At 34.2% G+C, this 20,000-nt stretch overlaps 1 protein-coding gene across 5 annotated transcripts in view; it reads right to left on the reverse strand.

Moving 5' to 3' along the window:
- Positions 1-20,000, reverse strand: part of LOC128025546 (calcium-activated potassium channel subunit alpha-1) — a 79,286-nt gene that overhangs the window by 23,358 nt on the left and 35,928 nt on the right. For 3 of the 5 annotated variants that reach the window (XM_052611995.1, XM_052611997.1, XM_052611996.1), the window contains exons 5-20: positions 19,572-19,683; positions 15,577-15,652; positions 14,409-14,484; positions 13,991-14,161; positions 10,451-10,542; positions 8,443-8,553; positions 8,225-8,330; positions 5,631-5,713; positions 5,470-5,539; positions 4,423-4,578; positions 4,236-4,345; positions 3,834-3,902; positions 2,397-2,483; positions 2,204-2,280; positions 886-1,059; positions 114-146 (exon numbers count right to left, since the gene is read on the reverse strand). In XM_052611995.1, coding sequence (XP_052467955.1) covers positions 114-146; positions 886-1,059; positions 2,204-2,280; positions 2,397-2,483; positions 3,834-3,902; positions 4,236-4,345; positions 4,423-4,578; positions 5,470-5,539; positions 5,631-5,713; positions 8,225-8,330; positions 8,443-8,553; positions 10,451-10,542; positions 13,991-14,161; positions 14,409-14,484; positions 15,577-15,652; positions 19,572-19,683 — 1,603 coding nt within the window. The remainder of the gene's footprint in view (positions 1-113; positions 147-885; positions 1,060-2,203; positions 2,281-2,396; positions 2,484-3,833; positions 3,903-4,235; positions 4,346-4,422; positions 4,579-5,469; positions 5,540-5,630; positions 5,714-8,224; positions 8,331-8,442; positions 8,554-10,450; positions 10,543-13,990; positions 14,162-14,408; positions 14,485-15,576; positions 15,653-19,571; positions 19,684-20,000) is intronic. The other 2 variants (XM_052611999.1, XM_052611998.1) reach the window with 1 other exon arrangement.

Below are 20,000 nucleotides of genomic sequence, written 5' to 3' on the forward strand. Positions count from 1 at the left end.
ACTGAAGTTTGGATGAGCAGGACATGAAGAGAAACATGAAGGAAGTGACAAAGAAACAGCAGAAGGTTAACAAACAAATGAGTAAGAATTAAAAGTAAAAAAAAAAGACTTACTTGATTTGATGTATCCATTATAGTTACTTTTAGCTAAGAAAATGCAAAGACAAAAAGAGGTTAAAGTATGACACATGGATCAATGAAAGGATGAACCAGTGAGAAAGAAAGTGGAAATAAATGGCTATAAATAACTTTAGACTAAAATTTACTATCTTCAACCACCCAGTGAGCACAAAAACTTAATTTAACTAGTCTCCTAGCCTGACCAGCCGACCCAAAGTTCCCCTAAAATCATCAAACCACACCAATCTGACCAGCTTGGCCAGGCTGGGACACCAGATAATTACCATTGGCTGGTATAAGCGTTTACATACCAACACTTTCAAACTCCAATACGAATGAAATAAACTGTGTGTATTTACAACACATAATTATCCTATGTAGCATATATCCATTTTCCTAGAAGTGTGGTAATGCCAATCACCATATCCAACATCTAGATTATTAGCATAAAACACAGCACAAACGTTGCTTAAAAGAGACGTTTAGATAAAGACCACTTTGCATAGCCGAATGTAAACTTAAACATTATAATGAAGATTCAATGAATCATTTAACTACTAAACTGCATCATTAAAGTTCACACAAATAGCATGCAGGAGACCAAGTCTACCACACAGATACATTCATGGACTTACAGCAGTATTCACCACATCAGATGCCACCACTACATGGCACTGCACCAGCCAGATGGCACATACACAGGTAGCGGGCACAGATGACTACACGGGCACTTGGCACGGGTGCCACAGGGGAGGCGTTCACTTACACGAGCGTAAAGTGGTCGTGTTATCATACAGAGACACGGGAGAGAAGGGGAAGCCACGTTGCAGAACCTCCATGTTACTAGCCACACTGTCTGACATGCACGAGCAGCCATGTTCTGCCCCACCGCAAGCTACACAACATGCCAGACGCATTCTCTTGTAGGCAGACTTCTTGGCTGGGGTCATGAGGTGGATGAGGGGAGAGGAGGAGGAGAAGCATGTTAATGGATGGGAGCATTATTTCACTAACAGAAGCTGGACATCTGGAAACTACAACGGGCCAAGTATAGAGCCCTGAGGAACACCTTCCGAAAAACATGTTTGTTATCAAGTTATATACGATTCTGTTATATAGTAAAATGTGTTGTATTTTTCAAAAACAAAATACAAGTTCAAATGGCTCTAATGCTGTTTTAATTATTTTTTATATTCTTGGATATACTGTATTTTAGAGATGCAAGTAAAGCATGGAAATGCATGGAGGTGAATGAAAAAAATATATCAGCATGTCCTGCCATGGCATATAAAATACAAGATTATTTGTGCCCCATAAATTATACAAAACACAACATTTACCTCATAAATTACACAAACTTGTATTCTTTAAATTTAATAAACATATGGGGTGATATCTAAACTCAAAACAGAAAAATTGTGCTGTTAGAAGCCTGTTAGAACAGTGAAAAGTCGAGCTGTCTCCTGTTGATGATGTGATGGAGGACAGTGGGTTGATGGAGGATGTAGTTTTACATTCACACATGCAGCAGGCTACAGTAGAAATCTGCATTTACAGGTGAAGGCAGTCATTACTCACAATACAACACTATCAAAGGGTGAGGGAAATGATCACAGATCCAGGGCAGCGAGAGAAAGGAAGAATGTGAAATGTGTCAATTACTAATGTTTTGATGTATTTTAAAAGTACCAGGTGGAGGTAAAAGCCAAAAAGGTTGATAATGTGGCCAGGCGGCGCAGTGATATTGATAAAACAGCCTTGGTAGACATGTCATTCACAAACTTCTCCACACTTGAATTCTTGAGAGTTCTTGTTACATATCTAAATCAGTATTTGCTAGCTGTGGGAAAAATTGTGGTAAAGTGCAATGTAAAACCTTCACAACAAATCCAGTATAATGATTACTGATCCCACAATATCCTATGTGAAATCATTTAATAAATGTTATAATATAAAAAGTGTATTTATTAGGCAATCTGAAATGTGATACGAAATACATTCAATCAAATCTGTAAAAATAATAATATTTATGTAAAAATGTGAATTTAAGACAATTATTAATAAATGTTCTCATGGTAACTTACTCCGTTTGCATCCACACTTTTTGATCCGTTTTGGGTCTGTAATGTCATCATGACAAGCTTTACAGTAGAAAAGTGCCCTAGTGGAAAAATGTGATCTTATTCAAATCATCCACACAACACATGACTGATATGATGACAATCTATTGCTGGATATGTAGAGAACAGCACAACAAAATCTCTTTGACTTCCTCACCTCTTCACCTCTTTGGCATCACTGGCGATGAAGAAGCCCAGCGTTCCTTCCTGCATCTTCACATGATTGCCTGGGTTAATTAGCGTGCTGTGAAACACAAACAACACTCACAATCCACCGAATGTGTTCGGTAACCCCTCCAAATAATCATTTCTGCACTTATGGAGACGAGACAGCTCATGCCATGACGTGGACACAAGTTTAAAAATGAATCATAAATCTGTGTAAACCATCAAACATTTACATTTTAAAATCTAAAGAAGAAGAAAACAACCCAAAAAAGGCATTAAATACATAAAGAGTTTGTAGAGTAATGCCAAAATCACACCGAATACAAAAATAAGCATCACATTTAATTTTAATTTTAATGATGCCATGCATTTAGTTTTTTTTTTAATTAAATTACATTTAGTAAAACTACTTGCTGTGATGAAGGTTTTGATGAACATTTCAGGACAACATTTGCATGCAAACACAAAGTATTAGTTTACTAAGTTATCAGACATGCAAGCATAGAAAAGTTCACCCAAAAATGACATTTCTTTCACCATTTCCACTCTCATATCATTCAAGACACAATACATATGACTTATTTTCTTCCATGGAACAGTAAAGGAGATGTTTAGCAGAATGCCTTAGTAATACCACAGCTTTGTGAAAGGAACAATTTACTAATCATTATTATAAGTTTTTCAAGCTGCATCGCGATCATCCACATGCCGTTTGCAATCAAGGAAATCAAATAATGTTTTTAAAGGCACATTTCAATTAAACATACTTCATACTTTAGAACGGTTCAGTGTTGTTTTATCTTTTGACAAAAGCTTGATAGTGTCTGTCTTCTTCTACTGTCATTTTATGGAAAATAACATCTCCTTTATATGTGTTTCACAGATAAAAGTCATACTGGTTTGGAACGACATGAGAGTGCGTAAATGTCGAAAAGAAAAAGAAAACATTTGTTGACAGTAAAAGCATTAAAAATGTTCAGAAGGACAGTGGCAGATACTGTCACAGCTTGACCAGAAGTACAGAAACTGAACGAAAGCATCCCTTGAAAATCTACACACATATATACTGTATATAGTACTGTACGGACTAAAAGCCTTTTACAGTACCATCTCAACATTTAACCAAGCACAAAAACCTTTCATGGACAAGAGACCCTAAAACATGAAGGAAGGTTTCAGGGAATTATGGCAAGTAAATTTTCAAGAGAATTTGGCATGACGTGACCACACCAAATTAAACCTTATAATTTCATACCATTTTCCACCCCTGTGTGAAACAAACACACAAACAGCAGCCAAATTATGACAAACCAGTAAATGCAGCACAAAGAGGACACTAAACAACACATCAATCATTTCAGCAGGTAAATTATCATTAATTAACACTCAAACTAAAACCATATATATATGTATATATATGACTGACCTGCTCTCTCTTTGGTCTGATTTATATTCAATCGCGATCAGCAGCAGTTTCAGCTTCACGTAGCAGAGCCTAGAGAAACAAAAGATCAATTCAAACTAATTCACACTTTAAATTCACATTTATTAGACATTTGTTTCCTTATGTATTTATCGCAATTATATACATTTGCATCAGTAAGTTTACAACCAAATTATCCAGATGTCCAAATTATCCATCATGTTCTTAAGCATAAAACTATTGTTTATATGCCGTTTTGGGGTCATGTGAATTCTTTGCAAAACAAACTTTTTTGCAAATATTTCACTACATCATTGCAATACTTCAATTTGTGTTATTTCATAGTTTTAATGATTTTACTAACATATAGAAAAGAGTCAAAATAACCGCACACATCATACTTACTCACAAACAGCGGGGAAGGACAACCCCACGAAAGCACTGGACAGATACTCCGTGTACATTTCATTGGATACTCCCTCTAAATAATACTTCTGCCATGTGTCTTCTTCAATCTAAACGAAACAAAGTTGTGAGTTTCAATGCTCAGGATTCGAAAGGTGAGGATCTAGCAGTTGAAGTGTGGACTGACCTTGATGTAGGACCTCATGGAGAAGAGGTTGGCCAGCATGGTGGACAGACCCTGTGCCAGACAGCTCTGAGCGATGAAGCCTAGCTTTAGCTCGGCGAGACAGATGGCGTCATCGCCTTCCTTCCAGTTCCAGCTCGGGATGTTCAGAAGATGAGCCTGGAGAAGAGAAATTTAAAGCAAACACATGCATTCAAGGCCTTTGTACAATGTTGCAACTCAAATTTCCCTCCTAAATTCATCCAGAACATTTATTGAAAAAAAAACAGCTTTTGATCTTTAGTTATAAAGTTAGAGTAGAAACAGCTTGAAAGCGTCTAAAGATCATTAAAAGGGAAAATTGTGGTGAAAAACTACATTTTGGCACTTTAACCTGTTAACTGTCAGTTCCACTTTTTGAGCATAGACGTGAAAATGACATTTCCAACTTAAATTGTTATACATTTTGAATGCTTTGGTGCACAGACTTAAGGTTGGTCTCTTTTTAAAGCAGACACTTGGAAGATTATTGTAGAGGTGTTAAATTATATATATTATAAAACAAAAAAGTTCATGGGAAGTCGAAGTTTACGTTCATGAAAATATAAAATATAATAATTTAAATATTTATATTTGATATAAAAAATATATTTTACAAAACATTTTTACTCTAAAACCGCTAGAAAATCAAAACCAAAATTCTGAACGAGTTATGTTCCAAATTTGAGGTTGATATCTCAATAAATGAGCTTTGAGTGAGATTTTGTTTGGGTGTAGTACCAAGTTTCTCCACTAGATGAAACCATCAAACCCCATTTAATGGAGTGACCTAAAACATGTTTTTTCATACTTTTCTCAAAATATTAATGAAGTAGACATCGCAATCAGAATTATTAAGGGTCAGTATGGCAGTATTTTATTTCAATTCAACCTAAAAAAAAAGATTCAGACCAAGATATTACTGTTTAAAATATGTAATGGCAAGTGGGCCACTGGTGGGTTATTTAACAGGTTAAATAACATTACAAGTGGATTTTAGACCATAATATAAGGCAATATGGAAACTCTCACCTTATTGTGGTACTGCAGCATCTGTGTGATGATTCGGATCTTCGGATGATAGTTTTTAATGGATATCACCCTTGAAAAACACATCACACTTTAAATCTTCTGAAAGCCATCAAACATTGTTGATTTTTGAGCTGCAATAATTATTAAAAACACTGTCCCACCTCATGATATTGGATGCATCTTCAGCGTCAGGATCTGCACAGTATTTATTGGCTAAGATAAGACAGGCATCGGCCGACTCAATCTACAAAAATGAGATTAAAAAAACCCAGATCTAATTTTAAAAAGTGAATACACTTTACAGGATGTAAGTAAATGGGCTAAAACAATTCCTGTTTGCGGGGTTCCCATATTTAAGTGAATTTCCTTTTCCATGAGCGCATTATTGCATAAATCTACCTAAGTGTTATTTTAGGATCATTGATACACTATTATTACAGAAGTTCTAAGCGGCCATACATTATAATTATTTTTTCCTTTTTGTTTTCTCGTTATAACGACTTAATTTTCTCGTTATCTCGACATAACAAAAGTCGTTTTCTCGTTATAACGACTTATTTTCCTCGTTATGTCGACATAACGAAGTTCGTTTTCTCGTTATAACGACTTATTTTTCTCGTTATCTCGACATAACGAAAGTTTGTTTTCTCGTTATAACGACTTATTTTCCTCGTTATCTCGACATAACGAAGTTCGTTTTCTCGTTATAACGACTTATTTTCTTCGTTATCTCGACATAACGAAGTTTGTTTTCTCGTTATAACGACTTATTTTCCTCGTTATCTCGACATAACGAAGTTCGTTTTCTCGTTATAACGACTTATTTTCCTCGTTATCTCGACATAACGAAGTTCGTTTTCTCGTTATAACGACTTATTTTTCTCGTTATCTCGACATAACGAAAGTTCGTTTTCTCGTTATAACGACATGACAGTTTTACTGTTGCTATAGTAACGAACTCAACTTTGACAGGCATCTGATGGACAGCCATGCAGGCGCTCTTACTGTAGCCTATATTTCAGCAAATTTAGCTAAGCCTAGGTAATTACGTCTACAATACTGTATATAAATAAAGGCTGATCAATCACTGTTGATTTTTCCAGAGACAGTACAACGAACGTTTTGTTTTTGTAATTAACATGTTTAAATGGCAACACCGCGCCATTAGAGCTGCTTGGATTAAACTCACTTTTCATTTTCCCTTTATTTCAAATAAAATTATATATAATTTGTAATTTGTAGTAGTCATTATATGATGTGGCAGATATCTTGTGTGTTACAAGCTTCTGTTTGAAAAGAGCGTCCATGTGTAGGACTATGTGTAGTGTTTGTGTGTGTGTGTGTGTGTGTGTGTAGAAAAAAACGATTACAACATTATAGAACAAAACTGAATTGAATTAGCCTATGGATTTTACATATACATCACATTTCTCATCAATATGGTTAACAATAAAGATTAGTAATAAGGAAAAGAAGCACATCAGCCTACATTGTTAAATCCCGTCCTACTGTAGATAAACAGAATACAGTGATGTCAACCTTGGTTTTGATAAGCAGTTATTTTATGACACAGAACGCGTTGGTGAAACTCATGCATCTAGCAGGAACTTAATACACAAAATATTCATATTGATTCAAGCATTTAACATTTATGAATTAATTAAATGTCAGTAATGAAGACTGCACAAATTATAGCGATCACGAGGAAGGTCCGCGTACAGTAAAGTGGATAGTGTACAACACCCATCAGTTACATTCAGGTCTATAGCGCCACCTGCTGGTGCAGTTTTGTAACTTCTTAGAGAAAATTAATTCGTTATAACGAGAAAACGAACTTCGTTATGTCGAGAAAACGAGAAAATGAAGTCGTTATAACGAGAAAACGAACTTCGTTATGTCGAGATAACGAGAAAATTAAGCCGTTATAACGAGAAAACAAGAAGAAAAAATATTATAATGCATGGCCGCTTAGAACTTCCGTACTATTATAGATTTTGTTACATTTTTAAATTAGATTCTTTTTTTAAGATTTTCTATTTTAGCCAAAGTAATTTTTTGGTGTTTTTATCATTTTTATTATTATTTTATAATGGCTAGCGGTTTTATTTTAATATCATTATCATTATCATTTTATTTTTGTTTTAAGTTTTAGTCATTTTGCTGCATCTTTTTGTCGTTTTGTAATAGTTTTCTATAACTCAATTATTTATTTATTTTATTCGCTTTAGTTTATTTAGTTTTAGTTCTTCAATTTAAACTAAACAAAAATGATGTTGCCTTGGCAAACATTAAAAATATTTTAAATTATTTTATTTCAGTAAAATTTTATTTTATTTCAATATTTTAAGTTTACTATAATAACCCTGCTTTACACATGAAACAATATGTTATTAATCATTTTAGAACAGAGCATACAGAGAAAAATCTACGGTAGATTCACCATATAAATTTCCATTATTTTTATGTGTGTATATCAAAGAAATTACCATTTATGTGACATTTCCACACTGTAAAAAATGATTTCATCAGTAAGTCATGGTAATGTTTTTTTTTTTTTTTTTTTTTTTTTTTACAATAATTTGTCAAAGCAATTTTTTTTCCCGTCAGTTAAAAATTATTTCACTTTTACAAACAATTTAATAACTAAAAAAACGATGGCACCAACGAAATTGGTTTAACAGTGCAGGTCTAGAACGCACAAATTGTCCCGATATTTCCAGATTTTCTATGATTATATGATGGATCAAAGCCATACCTTAACTCGAGCGAGATCGTGAGGGTTGAGGACAGATCCCTGGTAAAACTCCACCTGTGTGAAGTGTCTCTTGAATAAGGCTTCCAGCTCAAGATTAGGGGAAATACTAAACACACACACACACACACACACATCAGCACTGTGAGACGAGACTGTGTTCTTCACAACGAATCTTTAGTGCAGACGAAAACTCCATTCAACTTCCCTATTATACTTACTTATGGAGAAAAACGATTTCTACATTGACATCATCCCTGTCCTTGTGTAGGAAGTCTTTGAGGAAGTTGGAGACGCTCTCCAGTGTGATGTGACCGCAGACGACTATATGCCTGAGAAACGCAACGGGTGAGTATTCATCAGAAAACACCAGAGCTGATACAACAAGAGAGAAAACCACCCAGATCACACGTTTAGCTTTATAATGAAACAAAATCCGTCTGAAAGGGATTCTGGGTAGGTTTTTCTCTGGAGAAACTGGATTCAATTGGTTTAGGCTGTAACAAGAACAAAGCGTGTCCTACGTTTACTTACAAAACAATAACAACAACAACAAATGAGTTCAAAGCAATAACAGCAATGCAGTGCCACTGTAACGAGTTAAAGACCCCATAAAATCACTACTCAGACTTTAGCGAAATCATTTAATGGGCTCATAAATGTTTAAATCTGCTGAAATGATTATATGATGAGCACCAGGCAAATAGACTAAAACCACAAAACACCAGTCTTGATTTCATGGGGACTTTACAGCCAAAGCATCGGAGCATTTTAACAAACATGGATAGGACGCTTCAAATAGTCTGAAAAGAACAATGCATCAAAATGACTGCTGGTAATTAATCATCAAGTAATGTAAGTGTATCTTCTTATAAAATCTGTACACTGTTATAGTTGGCATGAAAATAAGAGGACACAAAACATTATAGTAACGCGTGATTAATATTATGAAAAGTGTGCTTATTTGTGACACCTCATAAAATGGCTTATTAGTTTAGTATTATTGAAAATTAATAATTCACTTGAAGGTTTGAAAAGACTAAAAGTCTAAATCAAAACAGTATATATTACAATCATTCAAAAGATCAGGTGGGTACAGTCTTTTCTCTTTTCTCAACACGTCTGCATTTATTTAATCATAAATGATCAAAAATGATTTTGCATGTTTGTCATTAAATTAAAATTAAATTAAATTAAATTAACATTATTAGCAGTGAGTTTAGAACATTACAAAATTTCTTGCATAATTATTTAATTGCATGCCTTTAATATTCATTTAATTACAATACCATTCCAAGTTTTTTTTAAGTCTCTTCTGCTCACCAAGTCTGCATTTATTTGATCAAAAACACAGTAAAAACAGTAAAATTGTGAAATATTATTACTATTTCAATCAGCTGTTTTCTGTGTGAATCTGTGTTAAAGTGTAATTTATTTCTGTGATGCTCCGCTGTATTTTCAGCATCATTCCTCCAGTCTTTCAGTGTCACATGTTCTTCAGAAATCATGAAAATATGCTGCTCAAGAAACATTTCTGATTATTATCAATGTTGAACACAGTTGATATTTCTGTGGAAACTTTGATGCATTTTATTTTTTTGCAGGATTCACAGATGAACAGAAAAATCAAAAGCGCAGCATTTATTTAAACCAGAAATCTTTCGTAACATTATAAATGCATTTACTGTCACTTTTGATCAATTTAATGCGTCCTTGATTAAAAATATATATATTTCTGTTTGTTTTGAATCTCCAAAGCAAAGGTCAGTCAGACAGAAGACACAAAATACAGCTTTGCGATGAACATACAACACGTACAACCACCGCCACACGCAGAAGCCCAAGTGTCACGCAACGAGCGACTCACACAACGCGAAAAGCAATGAGATGATTTGTGCCGTTTGACCCCAGACCCTCAGAATATTACGACTTCCTGTGGAGAATCACCTCTGACGTCACAGGAAGCACTACAGCGACTTCCTGTGAGGTCAGAGTCCGCGCTGCTCCACGCCAGACCCTGCAGAAAATAAGAACCTTGTTTTGTTTTTTATTAGAGGTTCGGAGGACTTACTTTCTTCCTCGGGTCGAGTTATAACTCCCTCCATATTTCTTCCGATTAAGGATGAGAGCAGCGATTTCTGGCACGTAGCGAGCAAACATTGCCTACATGCATTGGACAGAGAGAGAGACGTGCATGCAGACGGCTGAGCTCACTGAGCCACTACTTACTTTCTCCCATTCACTGCGCTATAGGAACCACCATATTTCTTGCGGTTTCCTATTAACTCTATGATTTCAGGAACGTAGCTGGCAAACATGGCCTGGAGGAGGAGACAGGAGACACAGGACAAAAGAAGTCTGCTAATGCTTCTACCTTCAGTAGAAGAGAGATTTCATTTCAGAAATAAGAGCCTTGAAGCGATAGCTCGGACGAAATGAGAGTCAGTCAACGTTTGCTCTCCCTCTCGTGTGACCTCCCTTCTTTAGCGGAAAAAGATGCTTTTATAAAATAATAAACAGTGAGCATCACGTTACAATATAATGAAAATGATGGATGGCCAAGCTTTGAGAATACAAAGAAAGCATAAGAGTAGTGCTCTACATCTCAAGTCTTCTGTTCTAGAGTAACGGATAAGACACAACCTGAACTGAATAATCTGATTTATAGCTGAATTTTGCTAAATTTGTTATTGAACTGAATTGAATTAACACTGGAGCTGAATAACGACGCTACGGTATGTAGTGAATTTAACTCGTTTCATCATCTGATAAACTTTACACAGTTATTAAACTGAACTATAGGGCTGTATAACACTAAATGTTCTTTTAAAAATGTACATTTTACATTTCTTGTATGTATTTAATTTACATTTTTATAGAATTATATACATCAATAAGATGCATTCATATTAAAATACTTTACTTAAAATAGGGTTAGTTACTTAAAATAGGTTACTTAAACACTTATAGTTGTTTCTCACACACACTCACACACACACTCGCACGCACGCACGCACACAGACACACACACTCGCACGCACGCACGCACACACACACACACACACTCGCACGCACGCACGCACGCACACAAACTCACACAAACACACACACACACACTCGCACGCACGCACACACACTCACAAACTCACACAAACACACACACACACACACACACTCGCACGCACACACACACTCACACTCACAAACTCACACAAACACACACACACACACACACACACACACTCACAAACACTCTCTCACACACACACACACACACTCACAAAAACTCTCTCTCTCACACACACACACACACACACTCACAAACACTCTCTCACACACACACACACTCACACTCACAAACTCACACAAACACACACACACACACACACTCACAAACACTCTCTCACACACACACACACACACACACACACACACACACTCACAAACACTCTCTCACACACACACACACACACACACACACACACACACTCACAAAAACTCTCTCACACACACACACACACGCACACACACACACACACACACACACTGCATTAAACCAAGCAAATCTATCATTATAAATGTGGCATCCGTGCATTTATGTAGAACATTTTTATTTGTGTGTATAAAATATTGAATATGATTATCTTTATTCATTTTAAAGAATATCCTTATTTTTATATATATATTTCAATAATTACATTAGTATATAAATGTAATATTTATATGAAAACAATGTTTCAACAGTAATATTATATTACTTTATTTATATGAAAACTAATCATTAGGGCAATAAGTTCTTAAAACTCTCAGATAAGAAGTGGATTGTCTTTCAAAAACACTTACAGTTGTGATATATTTTGTTTGTATTACACCAACAAAATTAATTATTTTAAAAGGAGCCAATTGGAAAGATGCATTCATGCAGAATCCGTCTCATATTTGAAGAAGTCTGTATCACTGATTCTCATATTTTCCTGTTTTATTCATATTTATTTATTAATCATCTGTGACTTGATTTCTGAAGTCACATGTTTCTCGTCTGAAGAACGAGTCATGAACTGTAACTTTCCTCATTCACTTTCATTATACGGAAAAGCAGTCAAGTTCCTAAAATTGACTTTTTCAAGTTCCACCGAAGAGAGCAACAACACGAGGCTGAGTAAACGATGACAGACTGATCATTTGAGCACAAACTATCCCTTTAAGTGTTAAACACTGGAGCTTTAAAAGCAGACAGATTGAGTGACAGTGAGAGGCAGAATGCTTGTATTCATGCATTGCCCAGAAAGGTTTTAGGATACAAGTAAAAGCATTCTGTTTGACAAATATCCCAGTTTAAAGGATATCCGTGTTGTAAAGAAGAAAAGCCACAGATGAGATCCGATCTGCCGTTTTAAGAGGAACACGGAGATGTAAAGGAGGAACCTCAAGAGCCATGTTTAGTCCAAGCAAACTCTTACGCCGAGCAGATATGAACACACTTTACATTATTACAGGAAGCTATCAAGCATTACAGTATACTACAGTAAATAGCAAAATCTGTTTATTAACAGACTTTATGAAAAATTATTCATATTAATTTTTTTAATTTTAATAAATTTACAAAAAATATATAATAATTTTTGTATATTTATATAATTATACTATTATATAGATATATAATATAAACTTTCATATAAGCAGTGAATTGTCAGTGAAAAATATTTTTATTGAAATTTTTATTAATTTATTTATTTATTTATTAATTTATTTATTAAAACTGGCCAATTGAATCATAAATGAGGTAAATTGGAATGAATGTGTCCTTAATTTATGTAGAAAATTTACTTTACATAGTACAATTAAAAGGCTAAATATTTTTGTCTTTACAAACTTAATAAGAATTATTAATAATAAGATATTAATTTTAATACATTACAATATAAAAAAAAAACAATTTTAGTAATTAATATAATTGTTTATGTATTTATATAGTAACATTTGTATTTCAAATATTAATAATAATTGAAATTATTAATGTTTTAACATTATAAATATTAATGTTAATTAATTAATTATTTAATGTTTTTATAAAAGCACTGCAATTCTTACTACAATTAATATCTATCTTTATAATCTGTGTATAATCTTTATAAAACTTTATGAAAAATTATTCATATTAATATTAATGTTAGTTTTAATATATTTACAATATATATATATATATATATATATATATATATATATATATATATATATATATATATATATATATATATATAATTTTATCTGAGTTAATTGATATACCTGTACATATTTGTATTTATTTCTACAATTGTTTTTAACTGAAATGCTATTTTAATTTGAGACAGTCGTATGATGTATGTTGAGACTGTAACGGTGTGTGTTTTATATCTTAACCCTTCATAAAGTTTGTTGGAGTTGGGGTGGGGGTAAATTGGGTCGGGTCGTCTAAAACCGCAGTCAGTCATGATTTCTACAAACAGAATTACTTTGTACTGCCTAATGATGGTTCCACTTGAAATCACAAGAAATCAACAAATAAAGAATTTGAAATAAAAAAAAGAGCCAAAAACACGCAATGCAGTAGAACACATGAAGATCTTTCCATCATGACGAGCAGAAGCTGGGAACGTTTGGATGGGATTGAAGCAAAATCCAGCTCTGGTTGTCAAGGATACAATGATTGAGGACCTGATACTCAGAGGCAGAGATGCAGGATGTGGGGGAATTATTATGGGATATCTTCTACATATTTAGGCTTTTTACCAATCCTCCGAGAATGAAGAAGACCATGAAAAGGCGTCCGAGGGTTGTTTTAGCACAAACATCTCCATATCCCACTGTGGACATGGTTACCATGAGTAAGTACACACACTCCCAGTAGGAAAGCGGTTGGGAATTCTGGAAGTTTTCCCAAGGATCCCCTGAGTTTTCCACCTGAGAACACACAAGCAGACTCAGTATTTCTGTTTTAAGCTTTTGTTAACATCAAATCAAAACTGATCCAATTATAGGAATAATACAAATACAAATTTCATCAGGTTTGGAGAAATGTAGCACTGCATCAGTGTCTCATCAACGGATCCTCTGCAGTGAATGGGTGCCGTCAGAATGAGAGTCTGATAAAAACATCACAATAATCCAATTTTCACCATCCAGTTGATTCCTGATGCGATTGACTTACCAAATGTATGAAGCCCGCAGCCGTCAGCCATGTGCTTATAAAGATTGAGCACAGATTCACCAACTTTATGGAGTTGCTATAAAAACAAATTCAGAAATACTCACATCAACACACAACTAATACTCACATGAATCAACATTTTTGAACGAATACTGCACATCATTTTGAGTTCAACCAGAGCATATTTTGGAAAGCCTGCTAAATCTTTCATAAAAAAAAAAAAAAAAAAACGTTTGCAAAAGAACAGAATTGCTTTAAGTGCTTTGTATAATACTGGCCAATTTTAGTCCAAAAATCATTTCAGATTTCACCTCTCCATTTGAATGAATTACAGTGAGATTATTCATTCACAATAAGCTCTCCTGGACATCTGCGCTAAAGCTTTGGATCTAAGCTACAGGGAGACCGACAGATTTCTGAGCACAATGTCAAAGATATTCAAGCACGACAGGAATCAAATAAAATAAAATAAAATAAAATATGAAAAAAATTATATAAAATAAATAAAATAAAATGAAACAAAATGAAAAAATAAAAAATAAAATAAAATAAAACAAAACAATAAAAAATGTGAAAAAAATAAATAAAAATAAAATAAAATAAAAAAAAATGAAAAAAATAAATAAAATAAATAAATAAATAAAATAAAATAAAATAAAACGTTAAGAAAAAAATCATTGAAAATGGAGAAGGTACCGGACATTTTTGGCTAGACATATTCTATTAAGTCATTTCCTTTAACCGTAAAAACAGCACAATGCATTGCATAATTCAACACACAGGTGAAACACCAGTGAAAAATCAATACAGTAAATGTATCTATATTAATACTATCTATTATACCCTATTTACAAAGACTTTTCTGAGTGTTTTATATAATATAAAATAATATAATAAAGACAAAATTGCAGTTAAACTATTTGTCAGTTGAAGAATTTATACTTTTTGTTCTTTAAAATCATGTTTTGGAAAAAAACTGCAAACCATTCTCTGTGAACACACACTTTAAATTAACTATAAAGAAATATGAAAACAAATGTACATAGATTATAAAATGTTATCAGATTTATGAAAAGTATGATTTTCATTAAAGATGCAGGTGAGGAATATAAACAGCTATTTTCACACGAGTTCAGAAATGGCATGCTGCACTTGAAGGGACTCTTACCTTGTTTTTAAGATGTTTAAAAACTGTAATATTTCTGAAAACTGGATCAGCCTCAAGGCTCTTAAGAACCTCAGTCCTGCATGAAGAAGAGCAGAAGCAAGTAAGAAACATCGTAACACACAGAGAATCGAGTTCAGCTCGTACCTTTGAAGTGTTCGTCCATGTTTAACACTGACACGACTAACAAACGATACAAACTAACCGCAGCTACAAAAATGTAAAACCTTCAAAGTATGGCAAGGAATGTGCAAATATCTGTCGCTGAGTGTTGAGAGCCGCAGCGCTGCACTGAACACATCTGGAGGGAGTTTATTTCTCTCTAGACTGAGAGCGACAGACAGTCGGCTCAACATCTGCGCTCAACAGTCATGACGTAAGGGCCTAAATTTGAGCCTGGTTTCAGAAGCATTACAGCGCAAAAAAAAAAAAAAACCTCAGAGAGAAACACATGTGACTTCAGTGAGGTGACCTTGCTCGTTATCAACACACAAACACAAGAAGAGTCACACACACACACACACACACACACTCACTCATTCAGTCACTTTCCAGTCGAAAGCAGACACTAAACAGCACATACTATTTCAGCATTGCAGACTATAAGATGCATACTAGACACAGTATACATGAAACATCTGTCAACGTGTAATAATCAACAACAGAGCATACTGCACCAAATATTGTATCCCAAAATGCACAACCTTAACGAGTGATTAAAAGGTTAAAATGATGTTCAGAGTCTTTCGAAGCTATGATTAAACAAACATGAGCTAAAAAATAAAAACAACACTTGTTCTTGAGATCTGGGACAAAATAGTGGGGGGAATCATGCATCAGTGAATTATTTTTAATTATTTGTATTAATAATAATAATTATTATTATTACTTGTATTTAGATGAATTTATTAAACATGGGTACTCAGTATATCAGATAAAGAGGAAATGCTTATGAATATTGACAAATGTTATTTAGTATTGAACGAATTAATGATTTCAAACTCATTTTCAGTTCAATATATTGAATTTTCACCACAGTCATACAGAACATCTTACAATGCTGACACAATAACTATATTTTGGACATCAGACATTTTGCGTTTCTGATGTTGCCATAAAAATCATTTTACAAAAAAACTAAATAAAATTTGTTTGAAATGATAAAAAGCCTATGAAAAACAGCAGGTGCACTCCAGGTCTGCTGACATCAATTTTCCCTGATTTTATTAAAATATTTACAAATATCCAACAAAATTGTAGGTATTTCATAAATATTATAAAATATTTTGTTTTTACAATAAAAATATTTTTTTAAATATGTATTTAAAAAAATATATTTGAAATAAAAAAGGAAAATCTATTTCTTTTAGGACATAGTATGTTATATATATATTAATATTTCTGTATATATATATATATATATATATATATATATATATATATATATATATATATATATATATATATATATATATATATATATATATATATATATATATATATTATATTATTAATATTTCTGTATAGATATTTTGAGCTACAGTTTGTGTGTGAGGAAAAGAGGTTTTAGACTTTAAGAAAATCAAATGCAATGGTATATTTACATTCTATTGATCATCTCTAATCATTATCAAAGTTAAAATGTAGCTATTTCTAGTCTTTTATTTTGTCCCATGTCTCAAGAATCAATGCCAAATGAAGCCAAGCAACTGTCTCCAAATACAAGAGGAAACATCTGTATTATTATCACTGTCTGCTTGTTCTTGATCAGAGGGAAACATCCATCAGTCCGTGTTGATTCCAGCATCAGTTCTTACCCCAGTACGAGACGGCATGGAGACAGGAGGACAGCGTGTGGTGACAGTCGTCACGCTCGTGTCTGTCACAGACCGGCGCATGGAGCATCTTCACACGGTAGCCGTTGTGAAAGAGCTCGCCGCAGGACTTCTTGCGTCTGCGTGTGTTCGGGAGGGCCTCGGTGCGCGTGGCCCCGTCAGGGCTCCTGTACACCAACATCTTAGTCGGGATCATGACCACGATTCTGATAAAAATGCTCCCAGTTCACAGTGTCAAACGTGCAGCAGTGAGAAGCTCCGTCTCGATCCAAGGGAAAGCCATTCTGAGCAGAAAAGTGGTCGAAATGAACCAGAAAAAAACGACATCCCAGTTGTGATGATGTAGTCATGTAGTGAAAGCTTAGAACAAACCCTTTTCATCAGGATATTACAGCATAAGCTCCTTTAGGAGTCGTCCTGGGATGCAAGCGGAGGCCAGACAGAAAGCCTGTTCAACATGAACATCATCTGCTGCAGAGTCACAAACTCTGACTTCATAATCATCAGTTACTACAAATGTTTCATCTGTGTTCCAACATCTCCTGAAGATCGTCTGAGTGGGTTTGCAGCACGTGCAGAACTCACCGATACAATGTAACGGGTTTTCAATGGCTTTTAGAATGTTGCGGTGCAGTCGCTAAGCAACCACTCTATAGCTGACGGCAACACAAAACTAATGTCTTTGATGTTTAAAAACAGACTGGATGCACGAAAACACTCCAAACCAGGATCAATATGTTCTGGACACACACACACACACACACGTACCATCAATGGACATTAAGTCAATGAAAGCTGAATAATAACTAAAGCAGCGTGACCTCCTGTTCCTATAGGAGGATTAAAGTCAGTGAACAGACGCAGACATGAAGAACATAAGCTGCACTTTGACCACGACTCAGTTCATGAGGCTGATGAAGCACTAAAGCAGTCGCACACAGACCTGTTCTCCAATCAGAGGATATTTGCCGTTTTTATTTAGTGCTTTTCTGCTTTATCACCAGCAGAGGGCAGCGCTTTTACTGCATTATAAAGGCCTCCTTCTAAACCACTCCTGCTTGTAAAAGCTTTCAACACTTTGATGGATCAGTTTTATTTAAACTAACTAAAAGCTCTGTAGATGTTTTAATTTCTTTAAAGAACCAAGTCTGCATTTATTTGATCAAAAACACAGTAAAAAATATTATTATAAATATTATTTTCTATGTGAATATCTGTTAAAATGTAATTGTATTTTTATCACATTATCCTGCAGAAATCATTCAAATATGATGATGTCGTGCAATGCAATATTTTTGTGAAAACATCGATACATTTTTTTTTTTTTTTTGAATTCTCAGATGAATAGAAAGTTAAAAACAACAGCATTTATTTGACATAGAAATGTTCTCCAACATTATAAATGTCTTTACTGTCACTTTTGATCAATTTAAAGTGTCCTTGATGAAGAAAAGTCTAAAGCACAAAGTCAACACCAAATTCATTAAGAAAAATGGGTTTTGGCTCCAAAAATTACTCCAAACCAGTAAATGATTTGTCATTCCTTTGAAAAATCATGAATTATTCAGTGAAAGTGCTTGTTCTGCCGTTAATTAAACACACTTCATTAAAAGAATATAGCAGTTCAGTGCAGGTTAAGCTCTAAGAACAGCATCTGCGTCCTGCTTCATCACCACAGACAATAATTCTGACCTAAATTAGTAAAAACTGTCTCTAATTGCAAAGTAGTCAATGAACCTGTCTGTTTCCGGGCCGCTGAATGATTCCCGTTCTAGTTTTATGATTATTTAAAGGTTTATATGTGACCCGAGCTGCACGTGCCCTCAAAAGACTTTAAACTTGATGCATGAGAGCAAACAATCAGCCGTTCTAAACAATAGGAGGATTTCTAGAGAACGTCTCTTTAATTCCCAGCATGCCAGAGATCACAAATCCCAGCGAGCTGCTGAATAAGCTGATTTGGTGTAACGGATGGTGTGTGACAGATTGTTCTTCCTGACAGATTAAGAGTTAGTGCATGTAATGTCCAGCAGGGGGCGGTAGAGACCTTTATCTAATAATATCAGCCTGGGAGGGTTTTACATTTCTGACACTCTCTGGTCATAATCTGATGAAATAATCAGGTATTAGAGGTAAAGTGTCAGTAATGGGAGAGTGTTTTACCCAGCCAGCTCCTGTTCAGATACACGGACACAAACACAGGCGGCACGGTGAAGAAATCCACCACCGAATTCACCTCCAGCCAGAACCACAGCTTATCATTGGCTGCGATGAACTGAGAAGATGCAGAAAAAAAGACAAAAAACGCATTAAAAAACGCATATAAATAAACCAGTTTCACTGTAAAAAAAAAAAAAAAAAAAAAAAAAATACAATTGTTTGTTAATTGAAATAAAGCTATTAATAAATAAAAAATATTAAACTCATAAAAAATATAACTAATACACAATATGAACTTCAAAGCCAATATAAAATATTAAGAAATATACAAAAGAATATAATGAATACTAAAATAACACTAATATAAACGGAATAATGAAATAATTAAAAATATATATAAACATGAAATTAAAAAACCCAAACTTAAACATT

The sequence above is a fragment of the Carassius gibelio genome, chromosome A12, assembly GCF_023724105.1.
Source record: "Carassius gibelio isolate Cgi1373 ecotype wild population from Czech Republic chromosome A12, carGib1.2-hapl.c, whole genome shotgun sequence".
Classification (NCBI taxonomy): domain Eukaryota; kingdom Metazoa; phylum Chordata; class Actinopteri; order Cypriniformes; family Cyprinidae; genus Carassius; species Carassius gibelio.